Raw genomic sequence first — 16,379 nt, forward strand, 5'->3', positions numbered from 1 at the left:
TGCTCCCTCTGGATCCGAGCACAGGTCATGTAGAAGATGGGGCGTCTGAGGGAAGGTGGGGTGCTGGAGGCTGGTGAGACTGGCTTGGCCATGGGTAGGACCAGAGGAGGAACCCCCACCCCCTGGGGGTAAGAATGGCCACATTGGGCCACAGTGATGGAGCTGCAGTACCTGGAGCCACATGGGCGGCCCTGACTGTTTGGGGAGAGTTTTTTTGTTTTCTTTTGGTGGGTCATGCGGCTTGAACTAGGCCTGGGCGTTGCCCCTGAGCTCTTCAGCTCAAGGCTACCACTCTAACCCTGGAACTACAGCACCACTTCCCTTTTTCTAGTGCTGAATTGAAGGTAAGAGTCTCAGTGTCTCTAGTGCCCAGGGTGATTTTGAACCTTGGTCCTCAGATCGAGTAGCCAGGTTTGCAGGCGTGAGCCACCGCCCCAGCTCCCGAGAGTTTTTATCCACAGCTTCCCTCTGTCAGCAGGTGGCAGAGGCCAAGTGGGAGTTCGCATCTCCTGAGAGCTGTCGCAGCCTCTGCCACGTGACTGGCCCTCTATGACTTTGCCTGCCTTGTTCCAGATGGCCTGAAGGTACAGGAGAACGAGGACAATCTTGCCGTCCTCCATGCTGCCCGGGATGCCCTCAAGCTCATCAAGAACAAGTTCCTGCCAGCGGTGTGCTCCTGGATCCAGGTGGGTTCACGCCTGCCTTCAGGGCCGACCTTGCTCAGCACCGAACCCACAAGAGCTGGGGGAGGAGGAGGAAAGCCACAAGACGAGTGCTGAGTGTGGGGTCCGCTCAGCGTGTGTGGTGTCCACTCCAGGTGTGTGATGTCCACTCCGTGTGTGTGATGTCCACTCCATGTGTGTGGTGTCCACTCCATGTGTGTGATGTCCACTCCGTGTGTGTGGTATCCACTCCGTGTGTGTGATGTTCACTCCATGTGCGTGTGGTGTCCACTCCATGTGTGTATGGTGTCCACTCCATGTGTGTGGTATCCACTCCATGTGTGGTGTCCACTCCGTGTGTGTGGTATCTACTCCGTGTGTGTGGTGTCCACTCCATGTGTGGTGTCCACTCCATGTGTGGTGTCCACTCCGTGTGTGTGGTATCTACTCCATGTGTGTATGGTGTCCACTCCATGTGTGTGGTGTCCACTCCGTGTGTGTGGTGTCCACTCCATGTGTGGTGTCCACTCCATGTGTGTGGTGTCCACTCCGTGTGTGTGGTGTCCACTCCATGTGTGGTGTCCACTCCATGTGTGTGGTATCCACTCCATGTGTGGTGTCCACTCCGTGTGTGTGGTATCTACTCCGTGTGTGTGGTGTCCACTCCATGTGTGTATGGTGTCCACTCCGTGTGTGTGGTATCTACTCCATGTGTGTGATGTCCACTCCATGTGTGTGTGGTGTCCACTCCGTGTGTGTGGTATCTATTCCGTGTGTGTGGTGTCCACTCCGTGTGTGTATGGTATCTACTCCGTGTGTGTGATGTCCACTCCATGTGTGTGTGGTGTCCACTCCGTGTGTGTGGTATCTATTCCGTGTGTGTGGTGTCCACTCCATGTGTGTATGGTATCTACTCCGTGTGTGTGATGTCCACTCCATGTGTGTGTGGTGTCCACTCCGTGTGTGTGGTATCTATTCTGTGTGTGTGGTGTCCACTCCGTGTGTGTATGGTATCTACTCCGTGTGTGTGGTATCTATTCCGTGTGTGTGGTGTCCACTCCGTGTGTGTATGGTATCTACTCCGTGTGTGTGGTATCTATTCCGTGTGTGTGGTGTCCACTCCGTGTGTGTATGGTATCTACTCCGTGTGTGTGGTATCTATTCCGTGTGTGTGGTATCCACTCCGTGTGTGTGGTATCTATTCCGTGTGTGTGGTATCCACTCCGTGTGTGTGGTATCTATTCCGTGTGTGTGGTGTCCACTCCGTGTGTGTATGGTATCTATTCCGTGTGTGTGGTGTCCACTCCATGTGTGTATGGTATCTACTCCGTGTGTGTGGTGTCCCCTCCATGTGTGGTGTCCACTCCATGTGTGTATGGTGTCCACTCCGTGTGTGTGGTATCCACTCCATGTGTGTGGTGTCCACTCCGTGTGTGTGATGTCCACTCCATGTGTGTATGGTATCTACTCCATGTGTATGACGCCCACTCCATGTGTGTATGGTGTCCACTCCGTGTGTGTGGTATCTACTCCATGTGTGTGATGTCCACTCCATGTGTGTGTGGTATCCACTCCATGTGTGTGGTGTCCACTCCCTGTGTGTATGGTGTCCACTCCGTGTGTGTGGTATCTACTCCATGTGTGTGATGTCCACTCCATGTGTGTGTGGTATCCACTCCATGTGTGTGGTATCCACTCCATGTGTATGGTGTCCACTCCATGTGTATGGTGTCCACTCCATGTGTGTATGGTATCTACTCCATGTGTGTGGGGTCCACTCCGTGTGTGTATGGTATCTACTCCATGTGTATGATGTCCACTCCATGTGTGTGTGGTGTCCACTCCATGTGTGTATGGTATTTACTCCATGTGTATGACGTCCACTCCATGTGTGTGTGGTGTCCACTCCGTGTGTGTGATGTCCACTCCGCGTGTGTGTGGTGTCCAGTCTGTGTGTAGGGGGAGGTCCACCTTGCATGTGTGGTGTCCACTCTGTGGGGGGTTCCACCGTGTGTGTGGTGTCCACTCCATGTGTGATGTCTACTCCATGTGTGTATGGTATTTACTCCATGTGTATGACGTCCACTCCATGTGTATGACGTCCAGTCCATGTGTGTGATGTCCACTTTGCGTGTGTGTGGTGTCCAGTCTGTGTGTAGGGGGAGGTCCACTTTGCATGTGTGGTGTCCACTCTGTGGGGGGTTCCACCGTGTGTGTGTGGGGTCCACTCCATGTGGCAGTCCCCCCGCCAAGGGCCTTTGTAATTGGCCGTCTTGTGTTACAGCGGTTTACCCGTGCCGGGATCCACAACGAACGTTTAAAGTATGCCATTGACCTGAAAATGGAACTGGAGCTGGTTCTGAGAAAGTATGGGGAGCTGAATATTGAGCCGGGACAGAAGGACGAGGTGAGGGTGTGGACACGGGGTGGCGGGGGCCCTGGAATCTGCTCAGCTCTCTGGGCAGGCAGCAGTCCCTGGAGCTTCAGAACATTCTCGGTCTTTGCCCTCTCCACCTGACGCCCGCTCCCAGCCCAGCTTCTTACGAGCTTAGCATGCTGCAGTGGCAGCAACATCCTGCGTCCTAGTGGGGGGTACAACAGGGGCAGGGGCAGCTCTTGGTAGCCCAGGAGGAGGTCCCTCTGCAGAGAGCATAGGTGCTCGGGAGGCACAGCTGAGCAGGGAGTCTGAGGTGGCTGAAGAGGCGCCGTGGCTCCATGCCCACGCTGGGGCAGAGCTGAAGGCCTAGCTGGTCCTTGTGCCCCTGTGGGCCAGCAAAGGACTGTGGATTTGTGGGTCTTGGAGCCTGCGGGAGGTGGGGTGGGAGACTGCAGTGCCCAGAGGAGAGAGGCAGCCAGAGGGATGGGTGCATGTTGCTCTGGGGGAGCCTGGAGTGACAGGAGTTGCAAACATAGTGGGGTTAACCGGCTGAAGTCAGGAGGTCTGGGGACAGGGCCCCAGTACCTGACAGGTACTCGAGCTGGGGTCGTAAGTGGGAGTCCTCAGGGCCTGCCAGAGAAGTTCTTAGTGTGGTCGGAGAGACAAAAGTATCACAGCCAGGCCCACCTAGGGCCACCCAGGCCCATTCTGCCCACGATGGCCTCAGGTGGTCTCAAAGTGGAGAAGATAGGTCCGAGGTATTCCATTCCAGACCGTCCGGTCTCCCCAGACCAGAGCCAGCATGCAGACCTGGCCTCGGTGGCGCACTGTGCCAGCCCCGGCTTGGGGAAAGGAGACCTGTAAACTCCACTCTTGAAGGTAGCTTTGGGGTAGGGACCCCAGCCTAGGACTCCAAATGGGAAATGTTGGGTTGTGCACTTCAGAACTCTTTGACCGCCACCTGTGAGCCTGAGGACAGGAAGCCCAGGAAGTTCTGCAACTGGCCTGGGGGGAGGGAGGGGGAGGGGAGGAAGGGATGACCCTGACTGCCCACAGCCTCTGCGGGTTCCCTGCAGAGCCAGTGTGCAGCCCCGGATGGCCAGCAGAGGGCGGCCTTGCCTTCCCGCAAAGCCGGTCAGCCCTGGTGTACCTCCCTCAAACCCTGCCATTGCCACCTGGGCCGCAGCTGTGCAGCAGGGCTACTGCTAATAGAGGATAAGGGTGGTTGTTTTCTGTGCCCCATGTCCAAGGAGTTGTGAATTTGGATCCACCTGTGTTTGCAGGGGTGTAGCCCCCTGTGGTAGTGGAGACCGTCCCTCCTGTCAGCTCTTGGGGGCCAGCATGAATTATTTTGCGCCGACTCTGTGTGCCCAGGACACAAGGTTGTCAGAGCGACAGGTTTGGCCCAGACTGGGGATCCTGTGGGGTTCTGCCTCCGTGGTGTCCTGAGGACCCACCTGCAGTGTGCAGGCTGCCTCTGCTCTTCTACTGGGTGCCGGTCCCTCCTCTCAGGAATGAGCCTGGGCAGAGGCAGATCCTGAGTTGAGTCTCAGCCCGCTGTGGACATAGCAGCTGGTGCTCCCAGAGCACACACAGGATCTGGCCTTCTGTGTGGGCTTGAGGGCTCTGCCACCCCTGTAGGGACTTCAAGGGTCCAGTGGGGCCAGTGGTCTCCAGGCTAGCCTGGTCAGTCGCCTCACCTGGACCTGTGAGCTTGCCTGCCCTGGCCTCTGTAGCTGTAGCTTGGGCTTCCTGCTCTTCCGATGCTCCGAGCTGCTGCGTCAGTGGGGGCTGCATCCATCGTGGTAGGCACTGGGCAGGCCTGAGGCCTGGGTGCTCTGACTGTCACTCCCCAAGGCCAGTCCAGCCAACGGCAGGCTCCCATGGGACACAGTGACAGAAGTCTTCCTTCGGCTCTGCTTGAAGCACTGGGTCATCTCCCCCTCCCGCCGTGACTCCTGCTGGCCTCAGTATGTCCTCACCTGAGTTTGTGGGTGGTGGATTTCCCAGCCGTGGCCTCGCCACGCCCTCCCGGGCGGGAATGCAGGACCTCTTGCTAGTTCAGGGCCGGGCAGGGTCTGTGTGAGGCAGCTCTAGGTCATTTCTACCATACCATCGAGAGCCTTGCCAAAGCTGTTCCCAGGGGTGTCCCGGACCTGCCGTGTGACTGAGCGGGGCCATTTGGGCTGATAGTGTCACAGCTGCAGTCGGGAAGGCAGACATGGCTCTACCCACTTGCAGACCATCCCCACAGATGGATTCGACAGAGCGGGCGGCCCAGAAGTCCCTGGAGATGGTGCTCCCACAGCTGAGCGCCAGGAGCTGCTGTAGATGAGGTGATTGGCGGCTCCCGGCCGTGAGTGGCGGTGCCTGGCCTGGGCCCGGTGAGCCGCTTCCCAGAATAGCTGCTGCGGCAGCGTTGCCTATCTGCCCATCTCTGCTCCCGCAGCTCCGCAGCGGCTCTGTGCAGCACCCACGCGCACGCGTGCAGGGCAGGTGGGGCTGCCTCATGAATGCTGGCGTTAATTAGAGCTGTTTTAATTAGAAATTATGAATGAGGTGCTCTTCACTAATTTCCAGATAAAATTTACGGAGGGCTTAAATCATTTCCCTGAGTGTGTCGCCACTTAGTACGGGATTGGCATCGTTAACTCTGCGTGTAGAGCAGGCTGCGAGGGGAACACTAATTCAATAACGCATGATTTAAATATTTCAGAATTTCTAACAAATGCCATGCCACCAGTTAAACTCAAACGACAGCAGCTCAGATGCTGGTGAGTTCCAGCCAGCTGCGGAAGGGAGAGTTACTCCCTTTCTCAGCCCCGACTGGGAGCGCAGTCTCCATTCCTGTCTGTCTCTGTTGGTTTTTACACAGTACTGTTTTCCTTTGACAGAGACGCTGTCTCCAAAAAATACTTAAGCCGGTTTAAATATGTTTGCCTGTTTTATAGAGTGTTTTCACGTCGGCTCTGTTCAGAAGCTGGCAAGAATAAATCTTCCCCGGATCGATGTGGAGGGTCATTTGGTAGAGTTCGTTTCCACTTGGCTCTCCTACTGAAGAGCTGTAATAATCCATAGCTGCCTCATTCATTAAACTGATAAAAATCCTGGGAAACTTTAAAATTGCCTGCCTTTTAATTATGTAGCTCAGATCAGTTAGTTTGTATTGGTAATTAAGAAAATACAAATTCCACTGATTGGTGGGTCAGAGCAGTGATCCGTGGCCTGGGTCCTTCTGTAGCTGTTCCATCTGTCCTGTACTGTCAGGCTGTGAGGATGGCGTGGTGTCCTGAGGGTGACATGGCCACTGCGCCTGAGCTCGTCCTCACCACCCAGGCAGTGGAGCCACCCGTGGGCGCTGCTGTCCGTGGGCGCTGCTTACAGAGGTTTGTGATGGGTCTCTGTGGTCCTTTGACTCCCTGCCGCCCTGCGCTGGCTTCTCCACATTTGTGCTTCTGTAGGTGAAAAGGACAGGGAGAAAAACCTGGGGAATGAAATGTTGAGCCGTCAAGCCCACACGAGCCAGGCAGGGAAACTAAATCAGCTGCACCCGGACCTTGTGCTACAGTGGGGCCAGTAAACCACCTTCCTGTGCCAGGTGCTCCCTCCATCACCCTGAAGGCCGAGCAACAGGGAGGGGTGGGAGCACACAGTTGTAGAGAGATCAGGCAGGAGGATAGGGCGACTGTCTGAGCCTTCTAGTCATCTCCCATCTGGTGCCAGTTGCTGCTCCATTCCGGGAGCCTGGCTGCAGTCAGACCTCACTGCTCAAGTGAGCCAGCTCTCAGCTCTTTCTCATATGTCTTCCCTCCTTCCTTCCATCCTTCCTTCCCTCCTTCCTTCCCTCCCTCCTTCCTTTTTTTCTTTCTGTTATTCATAGGGCTTGAACTAAGGGCCTGGGTGCTGTCCCTGAGCTTGTAAAAAGCTCAAGTATAGCGCTTAACCACTTGGAGCTACAGCGCCGCTTATGGTTTTCTAGGGGTTGATTGGAGATAAGAGTCTCATGGACTTTACTGCCCAGGCTGCTTTGAACATCAATGCTTAGATCTCAGCTTCCTCTGTAGCAAGATTACAAGCGTGAACCACTGGTACCCAGGATATTATTTTTAATTCCAGGAGTAGTTCTAGGATGGACTATTTCCCCCATTTTTGTGGTTGTTGTTGGCACTGGGACTTGAACTCTGGGCCTGGGTGCTGTCCCTGAGTTCTTCAGCTCAAGGCTACCGCCCTACCACTTGAGCCACAGAGCCACTTCTGGTTTTCTGGTGGTTAATTGGAATCTCACGTTCTTTAGTGCCGGGCTGGCTTTGAACCTTAATCCTCAGATCTCAGCCTCCTGAGTAGCTGGGATTATAGGCATGAGCCACTGCATCTGCCCCCCCCCTTTTTTTTTTGCCAATCCTGGGGCTTGAACTCAGGACCTGAGCACTGTCCTTGTCCTTGGACTTTCTCATGGTTATTTGAGCTACAGCACCATTTCTGGCTTTTTCTATGTATGTGGAATTGAGGAATTGAACCCAGGTCTTTGTGCATGCTAGGCAAGCACTCTGCTACTAGGCTAAACTCCAATGCAACTTTTTTTTTTGATGGTATAGGGGTTTGAACTCATGGGCTTACACTTGCAAAGGCAAGTACTCTACCACTTGAGCCACACCCGCAGCCCTTGGCTCCCCTATTTTTTTTTTTTTTTGGTCATGTGGCCTGGGTGTTGTCCCTGAACTCTTCAGCCCTAGGCTACTGCCCTACCCCTTGAGCTGCAGCCCCACTTCTCATTTTCTAGTGATTAATTGGAGAGTAGAGTCTCTCAGTCATTAGTACTGGGCTGGCTTTAAACCGTGGTCCTCAGATCTCAGCCTCCTGAGTAGCTAGGATGACAGGCGTGAGCCACGGTGCCCAGCTCTCCCCTTTCTTTTGATGAGAAAACTGACTGGAGGAACTGGCTGACATGCATAGACACTTTGGTGGCTGGGCAGAGCATGGTCTCATGTCCCCGGAGGCAGTCCCCTGTCTCACTGCAGTTCTGGGGCCAGGCATGGGCCCTGCTCTGTGTCGGTGTTCTCTATTCTGCAGACATTGTGGCCAGGCCTAGTCCTCCGGGGCAGCTCTCTCCGCAGGCTCTTAGAGTTCTAGGTACAGAGGTGCTGGTGGCCCTGCAAGGTGATTTTGTCATTCTTTGGCTGTGGGAATGGTGTGTAGTGTTATGCAGAATTCCAGGAGAAGAGACTACCCTGGCCCCAGTGTCCACCTGGGAGTGCTGTAACCTGGGGCCTGTGGTCACCAGTGCCTCGTGTCCCACTGACCTCTCTGCCAGCTGTTTTTCTGGATGCAGCAGAGACCTGGGCCCCAGCTTCACTCTGGAAATGGACCTCTAGGCCCGAGGTCTCTCCTCTCTTTCCAGCAGACTAGGCAAGACTCTTGGGTTGTGGCTTCAGCGCTGTGCCCCTGCCAGAGCAGGTTTGCCTGTGCAAGGAAAGGGAAGGGGCTCGGAAGCTCCGAAGCTCTGCTGTGCGGTGAGCCAAGGCTTCACCAGAAGAAGGCTTTACAAAGAGACGTCAGCATGCCAGCACCCAGCGCCTCGCCTCGGCCACTCAAGTATCACTGGACCCACCAGGAGCCTGTGCCTGCACGCTCGCGCCCAGCGGCGCCCTCTGTCCTCTGAAGGCGCGTCCCTGGCAGCCGGAGATGCACATGAGATATTGGCCTGGCCGAGCAATTTGCACGGCCTTCCAGGGAGGGCATTAGCATATAAATAGCAGATGCAATGACGGCCATCACAGCTGAGCACGTTTAATTTTTAGTTTATAAGATAGAATGGGTTTTTAAATGCATAGCCATCAAGCCACGGAAAGACAAATGCAGTTTGGAACTCACTTGTCTGACGAGGCCTTACATCATTTTTTTTTTAAAAGGGAAATAGACACACATAAAACTGGACAAAAGTGATTTCTTGGGTGGAAAGTAATTGAGATTGCGCACCAAGTTAATTAGATCGTACGAAATTTATTTAATGGTCCCAGCTGTATCTGCCGGCCGGGCCGGGCCAGCCACCCGCTTCCCAGACACAGCGCCGCTCCTCCCGTGCCTTTGCAGATGATTAGCACTCACTACCCCCACTTGTGTAGGCTGATTGCGTTGTATATTTTAGCCATTTTATTGCTTGTTTAATTATGATCATGGAGACTCATTTTTCTAAATCCTCTTAGCTGTAGGTGAAAATCAATTTATATAAAAACCAGCGGTGTCCCCCGCCCCCCCTGGGCCTGGTAGCAGTGTCATGTCATGTGAGTAGAGGGGTTAGTCCTGTGGGGTCTGCATTTCCCACCTGGAGCAGGCACGGAGGGCCTCACCTGTCAGGGCAGGTGAGATGATGCAGCCTGCCAAGCTTGCGCACGGCTCCTGCCCACCAGGGGCGCCCCTCCTCTCTGTCTTGCCCCCTTTGCTTTCATATAATTTGCTTTGTATTGTTTCCTGACCGTGGAAAACACCGCCCCCAAAGGGGCTAGAAGCCAACTGCTCTCGAGAACATTTTATAAGTCTGAGGCCAGGCTCTGGGCCACTCTGTGACCTTGAGGACAGTCTGCCTGTGTGCCGGCCTTATTTGAGTGTTCCGAGGTGGAGAAGGCCCGGGAGGACCGCTCCCTCTCCAGGCAACGTCCCTTTGACTGGCGCTCCTCCTCTCCAAGCCTGCCCCAGGCAAGAGTTCTGAGCAGGTCACGCGTGGCCCAGCAGCCTGCGGCTTAGTGCTGGCTGCTCCTCCTCCATCTTGGAGTGGCTGGCTGGTCCCTTAGGAGCAGCGCGTCTGCCGTCAGCCGTCAGCCGTCCCCAGCGCCTTTGCACCCTGGGTCTGTGGCAGCCCTGAGAGTGGACGCGTCCAGGCTTTCCATTCAGTACTAGTTGTTACGGCTCTGGGGGTTTGGGGGTTTACCCCCTCTGAATAGTTCAGGTGTGAGGGTGGCTGCGGACCAAGAAACACTCCCAGGGTCTTCATAGTCAAAGGCTCTAGACAGTGGCCGGTGCAGGAGAACAGCGGGCCTTGCAGCGCCAACTAAGAACAAAGGAGCCAGAGCCCCACCCTTGGTCGCAGGAATAGGCAGTTTTAGTTGGAGAGAAAGAAGGCACAATCCCTAATAGTTAGCTAAGCAGTTGAGTATTTTTTTAGGAAATGAAAATTTGATAAAAAGTCCCCAGTGAAATTCAAGGGTGTGAGCAATAAGCATAATATTTTATGAAAATGACCCCATATTTAAAACCTGGCACTATATGTTATGCATTGTAGCACCCAGTCCACATCTACCTTTTAGAAAATTAAAACACATAAATTCTGTTTAGTGTTTGATACGCACTGCACTAGCGGAGACCGCAATGCCCTAAAACCTTGGGCTGCTCTCCACCTTTCATAAATTCCTGGGTAGATTCTATACAAAAATAATTTTCAGGTCCGTGGCTCATTGTTATTCAAACGTGATTGATCGTCGTCATTTGCTCAGCTCGGGAGTTAAGTGCCCCTGTCATTTCCAAAGAGTATAATTGGGACGTTTCACAGGTCAGCGGTGAACAGGCTTCCCTTTTGATCAGTGTTAGACTGATAACAAAAATTACAGTTTCCAGTGATTAATGTCTCCTGTGCTTCCCAGATGTGCAGCCGTGGGCTGTACCTAAACAAAGTGCATTTGCATCTGATTATGCCTCTTGGGCAGCGGTGTCCCTGGCAGGGCGTTGGGCCCGGGAGGCCCAGCGGATGTGGCTGTTGGTGCCCTGGGCCTGGCTCTACCTAGGTGGCAGCTCTGAGCCAGAGCGAGTTGGTGCTGCCCCACTGGTCTGTGTCTCCCGAATCTGTGGCTAGCTCTGCTTGGCTTTGGGTGCGAGGGGCTCCTGCCCACGCTCAGCAGTGGAAATGGGAGAGGAATTCTGTTGCTGCCAGCCTCACAGCGCCCTCCTGTTGGCCTGGTCCTGGGCATGGAGCTGGGGGATGGGGACTGTGACCCAGGGGGAGGCCCCTAGTATGGCAGGTGGGTAGTGGGGACGAGGTTGGAGGGATGGGGCTGCTAGCATCCTGCCTCAGGTAGGCCCGTGAGAAGAACCTCACCAGAGGCAGGGTTGTGGGACCGCGGAGGGGTTCTCATCAGCCGTGTCCCCGCGCATCCCTGGCTGTGGTCACCGTCACCGCTGTGATGGCCAGCCAGGTGGGCTCTTGGCACTGCCTGCCCCCCTCACTGAGGTATGAAGAAGCTGGGCTTCAGGTGCAGTTCTTGCGGCCCCCCCAGGGATAGAGGGTACCCCGGGGTGTTAGGTGACACGCCGGCAGGGGGCAGCATCAGATGGCTTGTAAGATCTGATACTCGGCTCTACCACTTGAGCCTCACTTTCAGCCGGTTTTGCTTTAGGTTTTCAGGTAGGATCTCGCCCTTTTTCCCGGGGCCAGATGCAGTGGTCTCCTACCCGGGGTTACAGAGGTACACAGTAGGCCTGTTTTTGCCTGGGCAGGCCTCAGACTACAGTCCCCAATCCCCCCTCCACCCCAAAAGCATGCATTTGCCTTCCTCATGAGGGACTGCTGCCTAAACCGAGAGAGAATTGTCTGCAGATGTTCTGTCCTGAGACAGATGTGGAGCCCAGAGCCATGCTGGCTCTTCACAAGAATGAGAGGAAGGCCTGGGCAGGGCCAGGCCTGCGGCAGGCTCGCAGTGGCCTTTGTGTGGCCAGAATGGCCTCTAGGTGGAGGGACAAAAAGCCTGGGGATGGAAATCACTGCAGTGTGGCATCCTGACCTCGAGGCAGGCCTACAGGAGCAGCCGTCTCCAGCCTGCCCCTGGGGGCTTCTCCCACCTCAGGGTCTGGGGTCTTTATCGTTCCTTGGGGCGGGTATTTCCACAGACAGAAGGCCTGGGAGACCTGGAGGATGAGGACAGTGACGACTTTGAGGAGGTTCCTGAGAAGGAGGGATATGAGCCCCACATCCCTGCCCACCTGAGGGCTGAGTATGGTGAGTTGTGGGCCAAGGAGGGGCGGGGGCCAGGTTGGGGGGACCCGAGGAGAATTTCCCCCACTCTTCGCATTGTCTTTAGGTCATAAACCTCCTCCCAGGTTGGGGGAACCGGGCGTTGATGAACAACCTCCTGGCCTCTCCCACCCTGCAGAACTGGGTTGGAAATGGCTGCCTCCATTAGCCGGGCACCAGAGCCTCACACCCGTTATCCCGTCTGCTCAGGAGGCTGAGGTCTGAGCAGAAGGCAGGGAGTGGAGGTGTGGCTCAAGTGGTAGAGCACCAGTTTGAGTGAAAAAGCCAAGCAAGAGTAGGAGGCCTTGAGTGCAAGCCTCAAGACCTAGTGCACACTTGAGCATGTGCACGCACACACACACACACACACTCACTGTGAGGACCCACGGTCACCGCAGGTGTGTGGGAGTCAGGTCAGGCTGTGGAACCCATGGCCACACTCAGGTGGTATTTACAATTGCCAAGAGAGAAATACAGACAAGCCCAGCTTCAGAGGGGAACTGGCGACTCTGTAAGAAGAAATGCAGATTTGTTGGAAGAATTTTGACGGTCAGACAACCCGGGTGTGAAGACATGACCCAGCAGGGGTGTCATGCCAAATTCACATGACGAGACTGCTGATGCCCTCTGTGTGCCCACACCCACGCCCCGAGACTGCCGCTCATCCTGGGCAGGCCAGGCCCTGGGGACCAGGACATGCTGGAGAGTCGGGAAGCCTGGCACGGGCACCGGCTGTCCCCTGAGCCCAGTGGGGTGAATTGCTCCTCGCCCTGCTGAGCTGCCATTGTGCCGCCAACCACGCCCCAGCCTTCTCCAAGCACCAGTCTCTTCTGAGATGGTGTCTTCTCTCTCCTGGCTGCCCGGTGTCTGGACTCCTGCACAGAGCCTCACTCTCCATAGCCGCTGCCACGGGCCACTGGTCATGCAGGGCCCTGAGAGTGCCGTGGCCTCACTCCAGGTCCTCCCACCCTGCTCTCTGTCACCCTGGCCGCATGAGGCTCTGGAAGGTTCTAGGACTGGCACCAGAGGCAGGTGGGCAGGGAGGTCCTGTGACTGGGGACCTGTGCGTCACCTGGGGGTCTGTCCAGATGACCTTCTCCTGCGGCCAGCACTCCCCAAGCTTGGTGGCAGCATGTTCTTCCGGGCTTGGGCCTGTGCACCTGGTTCTGAGGTCGCATGGGCTGCAATGGCGCACTGAGTCACTCATGCCTTGTGGGTGGCTCTGTCCAAAGTAGACAGGAAGAGAGGAGCCCAGGCTGCTCTCTTTCAAGAGCGGGCCTTTGTCCCTCTGGCCTGTAGTGTAGGGGTGGCCGGCAGTCCAGCAGTGCCTGAAGGCCAGCCCATTCCTGGGCCATCGCTTGACGAGGCCTCGGCCTTAAGAGCAGGATGTGGGCACCGGGACAGCAGAGCCCTTGCTGGCCTCCCCAGGAAGGGGCGAGGCATTGGTCCTCTGGTCCGAGGCAGGCACTGCCCCACGTCTTGACATGTCAGCAGAGGTCTTGTGGTCCCTCTGAGGTGGCCGTCCACCTCAGGAGTGCCCCCGACGGGCCTGTGCATGGTCACCCAGCCGTGCCCTAGGTGGTGGAAGTGATTATCCTCTGTTGAGGGTAGCACTGGGCCTTGAACTCAGGGCTTTGCACCCTTGGCTTGTTGGCTCTGCCGCTTGAGCAGCCTCGGGCAGCTCCTGGTTCCAGCTGCTAGGTTAGAGCGGCTTGTTACGCACCGGTGACCCCACAGTGCTGTCTTCCTCACCAGCCTGCGGGACTCCTCTCTCTCCCGGGCACTGCTGGCCTGCTGGGGAGGAGGGGATGTCATCACCGCTTTGCTGGAGTGACAGGCCCTGCTGGCTTTCCTGCCTCTCATTCACCTCTTCCTCCACTGTCGTGAACCACAGTGGCTCCAGTGAGGCATGCTCCCTCGTGTTCTGCGCTCAGCGTCAAGCAGAACGCAGGTGGACGAGAGCGGGGATGGGCTGGCAGCATGAGTTGCGGTGCAGCCATGCTGCATGCACACGTCCCAGCCGTCGGCATGGGCCTTGGGCCCAGGCCAGGGGAGCAGGGGAGCCAGGGGAGCAGCAGAGGGTCCCAGCTTCCAGGCCAGGTCCTCAGAGACGCCTGGAGCCCTTTCCAGAAAGGCTGAAACATCCGAGGGCCCCAGGGAGGGGAGCCGGCAGCCCCAGTGTGGCTGGACGGGCTGTGTGCGGCCGACCTAGTTCATAATACTAGTTTATATTCTGCCGCTGTTTTTCCAATTAAACGCAAGCAAAATCTGAAAGTGTTAGGTCCAGTCTAAATCCACACAGCTGAGGAAGCCAGGCTCTTTTTCTTTCTCATTTCTTTCTCTGAATTTTCACTGAGGGGCTTTTATCTTCCCCTTAATCCTACCATTTCTGTCAGGACATAATCTCTTTCTCAAATTTACATTTTAATTACAAGGCCAGCTGAACTAGGTAAAATCAATAATGTCAGCGCCCGGCAGCCTAACTTTGTGCGAGGCCCAGCGTCTCCATTTCCTCCCATCATCGATTGTCTCTCCTGCACGGTCTGCTGTAGTGCTTCAGGCAGACAGGTGCCGCCTTGTCACGTTAAACAAAACTGGGGTTTGGGCGTGCTTACGATGCTTTCTAAAATCAGCTGTGGGAGGGAACTGGAGCCATGATGCCGTACTGCGCTGGACGCCGTGTGTGCGTGCACGTGTGGCCGTGGGTGGAGGGTGCCTGGGCGCCTGCAGAGCCCAGCTGGGCCCTCTGCTCTTAGGGTTTTCTTTAAAAGTATGTCAGTGAGATTGATTTTGTACAACCGTGTGAAAATGGTGGTATGTTCAGTGCCCTGAGTATTTACCCTGCTCTAACACGCTCACCCATCTTCCTAACGGTTTAGAACAACAAATCGATGAAAGATGTATTTCATTCGTGTAGCTCTTAGGAGTTCTCATATTGATCTTTTGGCTGCGATTGTATCTACCCAAATGTCTCGTTGCTCACCTGCCAGGCTTGCGTCCCCTCACTGCGCGCCTGTGGGTGTGGTCCTAGGGTCTGCGTCCACCCGCAGTGAGGGCGGAATGGAGTCGGGTTGCCTGGCATCTTCGTCTGTCTGTCTGTCTCCACCCACCCAGCCGCCTCCCTCTCTACCTACCTGCCTGCCCATCGTTATTTGTGTGTGTGTGTGTGTGTGTGTGTGTGTGTGTGTGTGTGTGTGTGTCTGTGTGTCTGTGTGTGCCAGTCCTGGGACTGAACTCAGGGACTGGCACTGTCCTTGCGCTCAAGGCTAGTGTGCAACCACTTGGTGCTCCAGCTCCCCTTCCAGCTTTCTGGTATGTCATCAGAGGTCAGCGTCTCACTGGCTTTTCTGCCCACACTGGCTGTGAACGGCCATCCTCTGGCCTCAGCCTCCCATGTAGCTGAGGTGGCAGGCGTGAGCCACTGGTGACCAGCTTGCCTGGCATCTCCTAAACGCCCAGCACACCCAAGCCGCAGACCCAGAGCCGGTGGCCACGGGAGGCCGAGAGCCCTGTGCCGCTGGTCCCGTCTTCTGCTCTCAGGGATCCAGGGGAGAGGAAGAGCCACCACACTTGTATGCAGGGTTGGTAAATGATTTCTGGGCCTCACTAGGTTTTTGAGGAAGCGGCCGCAGGCTCCCGTGTGGGTGGCACTTGGTGGAAGAAACAGTGGTGCCTGCTGTCCCCGTTGGCAACTCCGTCTGCATCAGGCTGGCTGACCCTGTAACAGCAGACCAGGGCCGAGTCAGGGTGCAGAGTCCCAAGCCCTCGCACGCCCTGCCCTCGCACACCTGATCCCTGGTACACTCCTGCCCTCACATGCCTATGCCCCCCCACACCCCTGCCCTAACACCCGTGACCTAGCACACCTCTGCCCTCACACACCTGAGCCCTCGCACACCCCTGTCCATGCACACCTGAGCCCCCACGCCTGAGCCCTCACACACCTGAGCCCTCCCATGCCTGTGCCCTCCTGCAGCCCAGTGGGTGACTGGTCCCCTGGGTGGATGAGACTATGAGCCACGACGTCCTCAGGGATGTGGACTTCGGCCCTTCACGTGGTCCTGCTTTTTAACTCCATCCCCAGTTCTGCTGACGTGTGCATTACCTTGGCTGCGTTGTGGTTTGTGCTGCATGGTAGCTTTCCCATCTTTGTTTTTGGCCTCATTAATGCTGTTTTTAGCCGTCTCATGCAGGTGTATGTACAGCATTCGTAGTCTGGCCAGTCTCTTGGGGATTTAACCCAGCTGTGCAGATGCTTGGCATTTATTGCGTACTTGGGTTTACAGCACTTTCTCTTTGATTTGCTGCTACTATTGCAGTGTTTGGTTTTCCTTTCTCCCAC

At 55.9% G+C, this 16,379-nt stretch overlaps 1 protein-coding gene across 1 annotated transcript in view; it reads left to right on the forward strand.

Moving 5' to 3' along the window:
• Uvssa (UV stimulated scaffold protein A) overlaps nt 1-16,379 on the forward strand; it is a 32,142-nt gene that overhangs the window by 4,272 nt on the left and 11,491 nt on the right. The window contains exons 5-7 of the mRNA XM_090343963.1: nt 574-686; nt 2,947-3,069; nt 11,914-12,022. Of these exons, the coding sequence (XP_090200089.1) occupies nt 574-686; nt 2,947-3,069; nt 11,914-12,022 (345 nt within the window). The remainder of the gene's footprint in view (nt 1-573; nt 687-2,946; nt 3,070-11,913; nt 12,023-16,379) is intronic.

This window comes from Megascapheus bottae, chromosome 13 (genome assembly GCF_031878675.1).
Source record: "Megascapheus bottae isolate mThoBot1 chromosome 13, mThoBot2.hap1, whole genome shotgun sequence".
NCBI classification, from domain to species: Eukaryota; Metazoa; Chordata; class Mammalia; order Rodentia; family Geomyidae; genus Megascapheus; species Megascapheus bottae.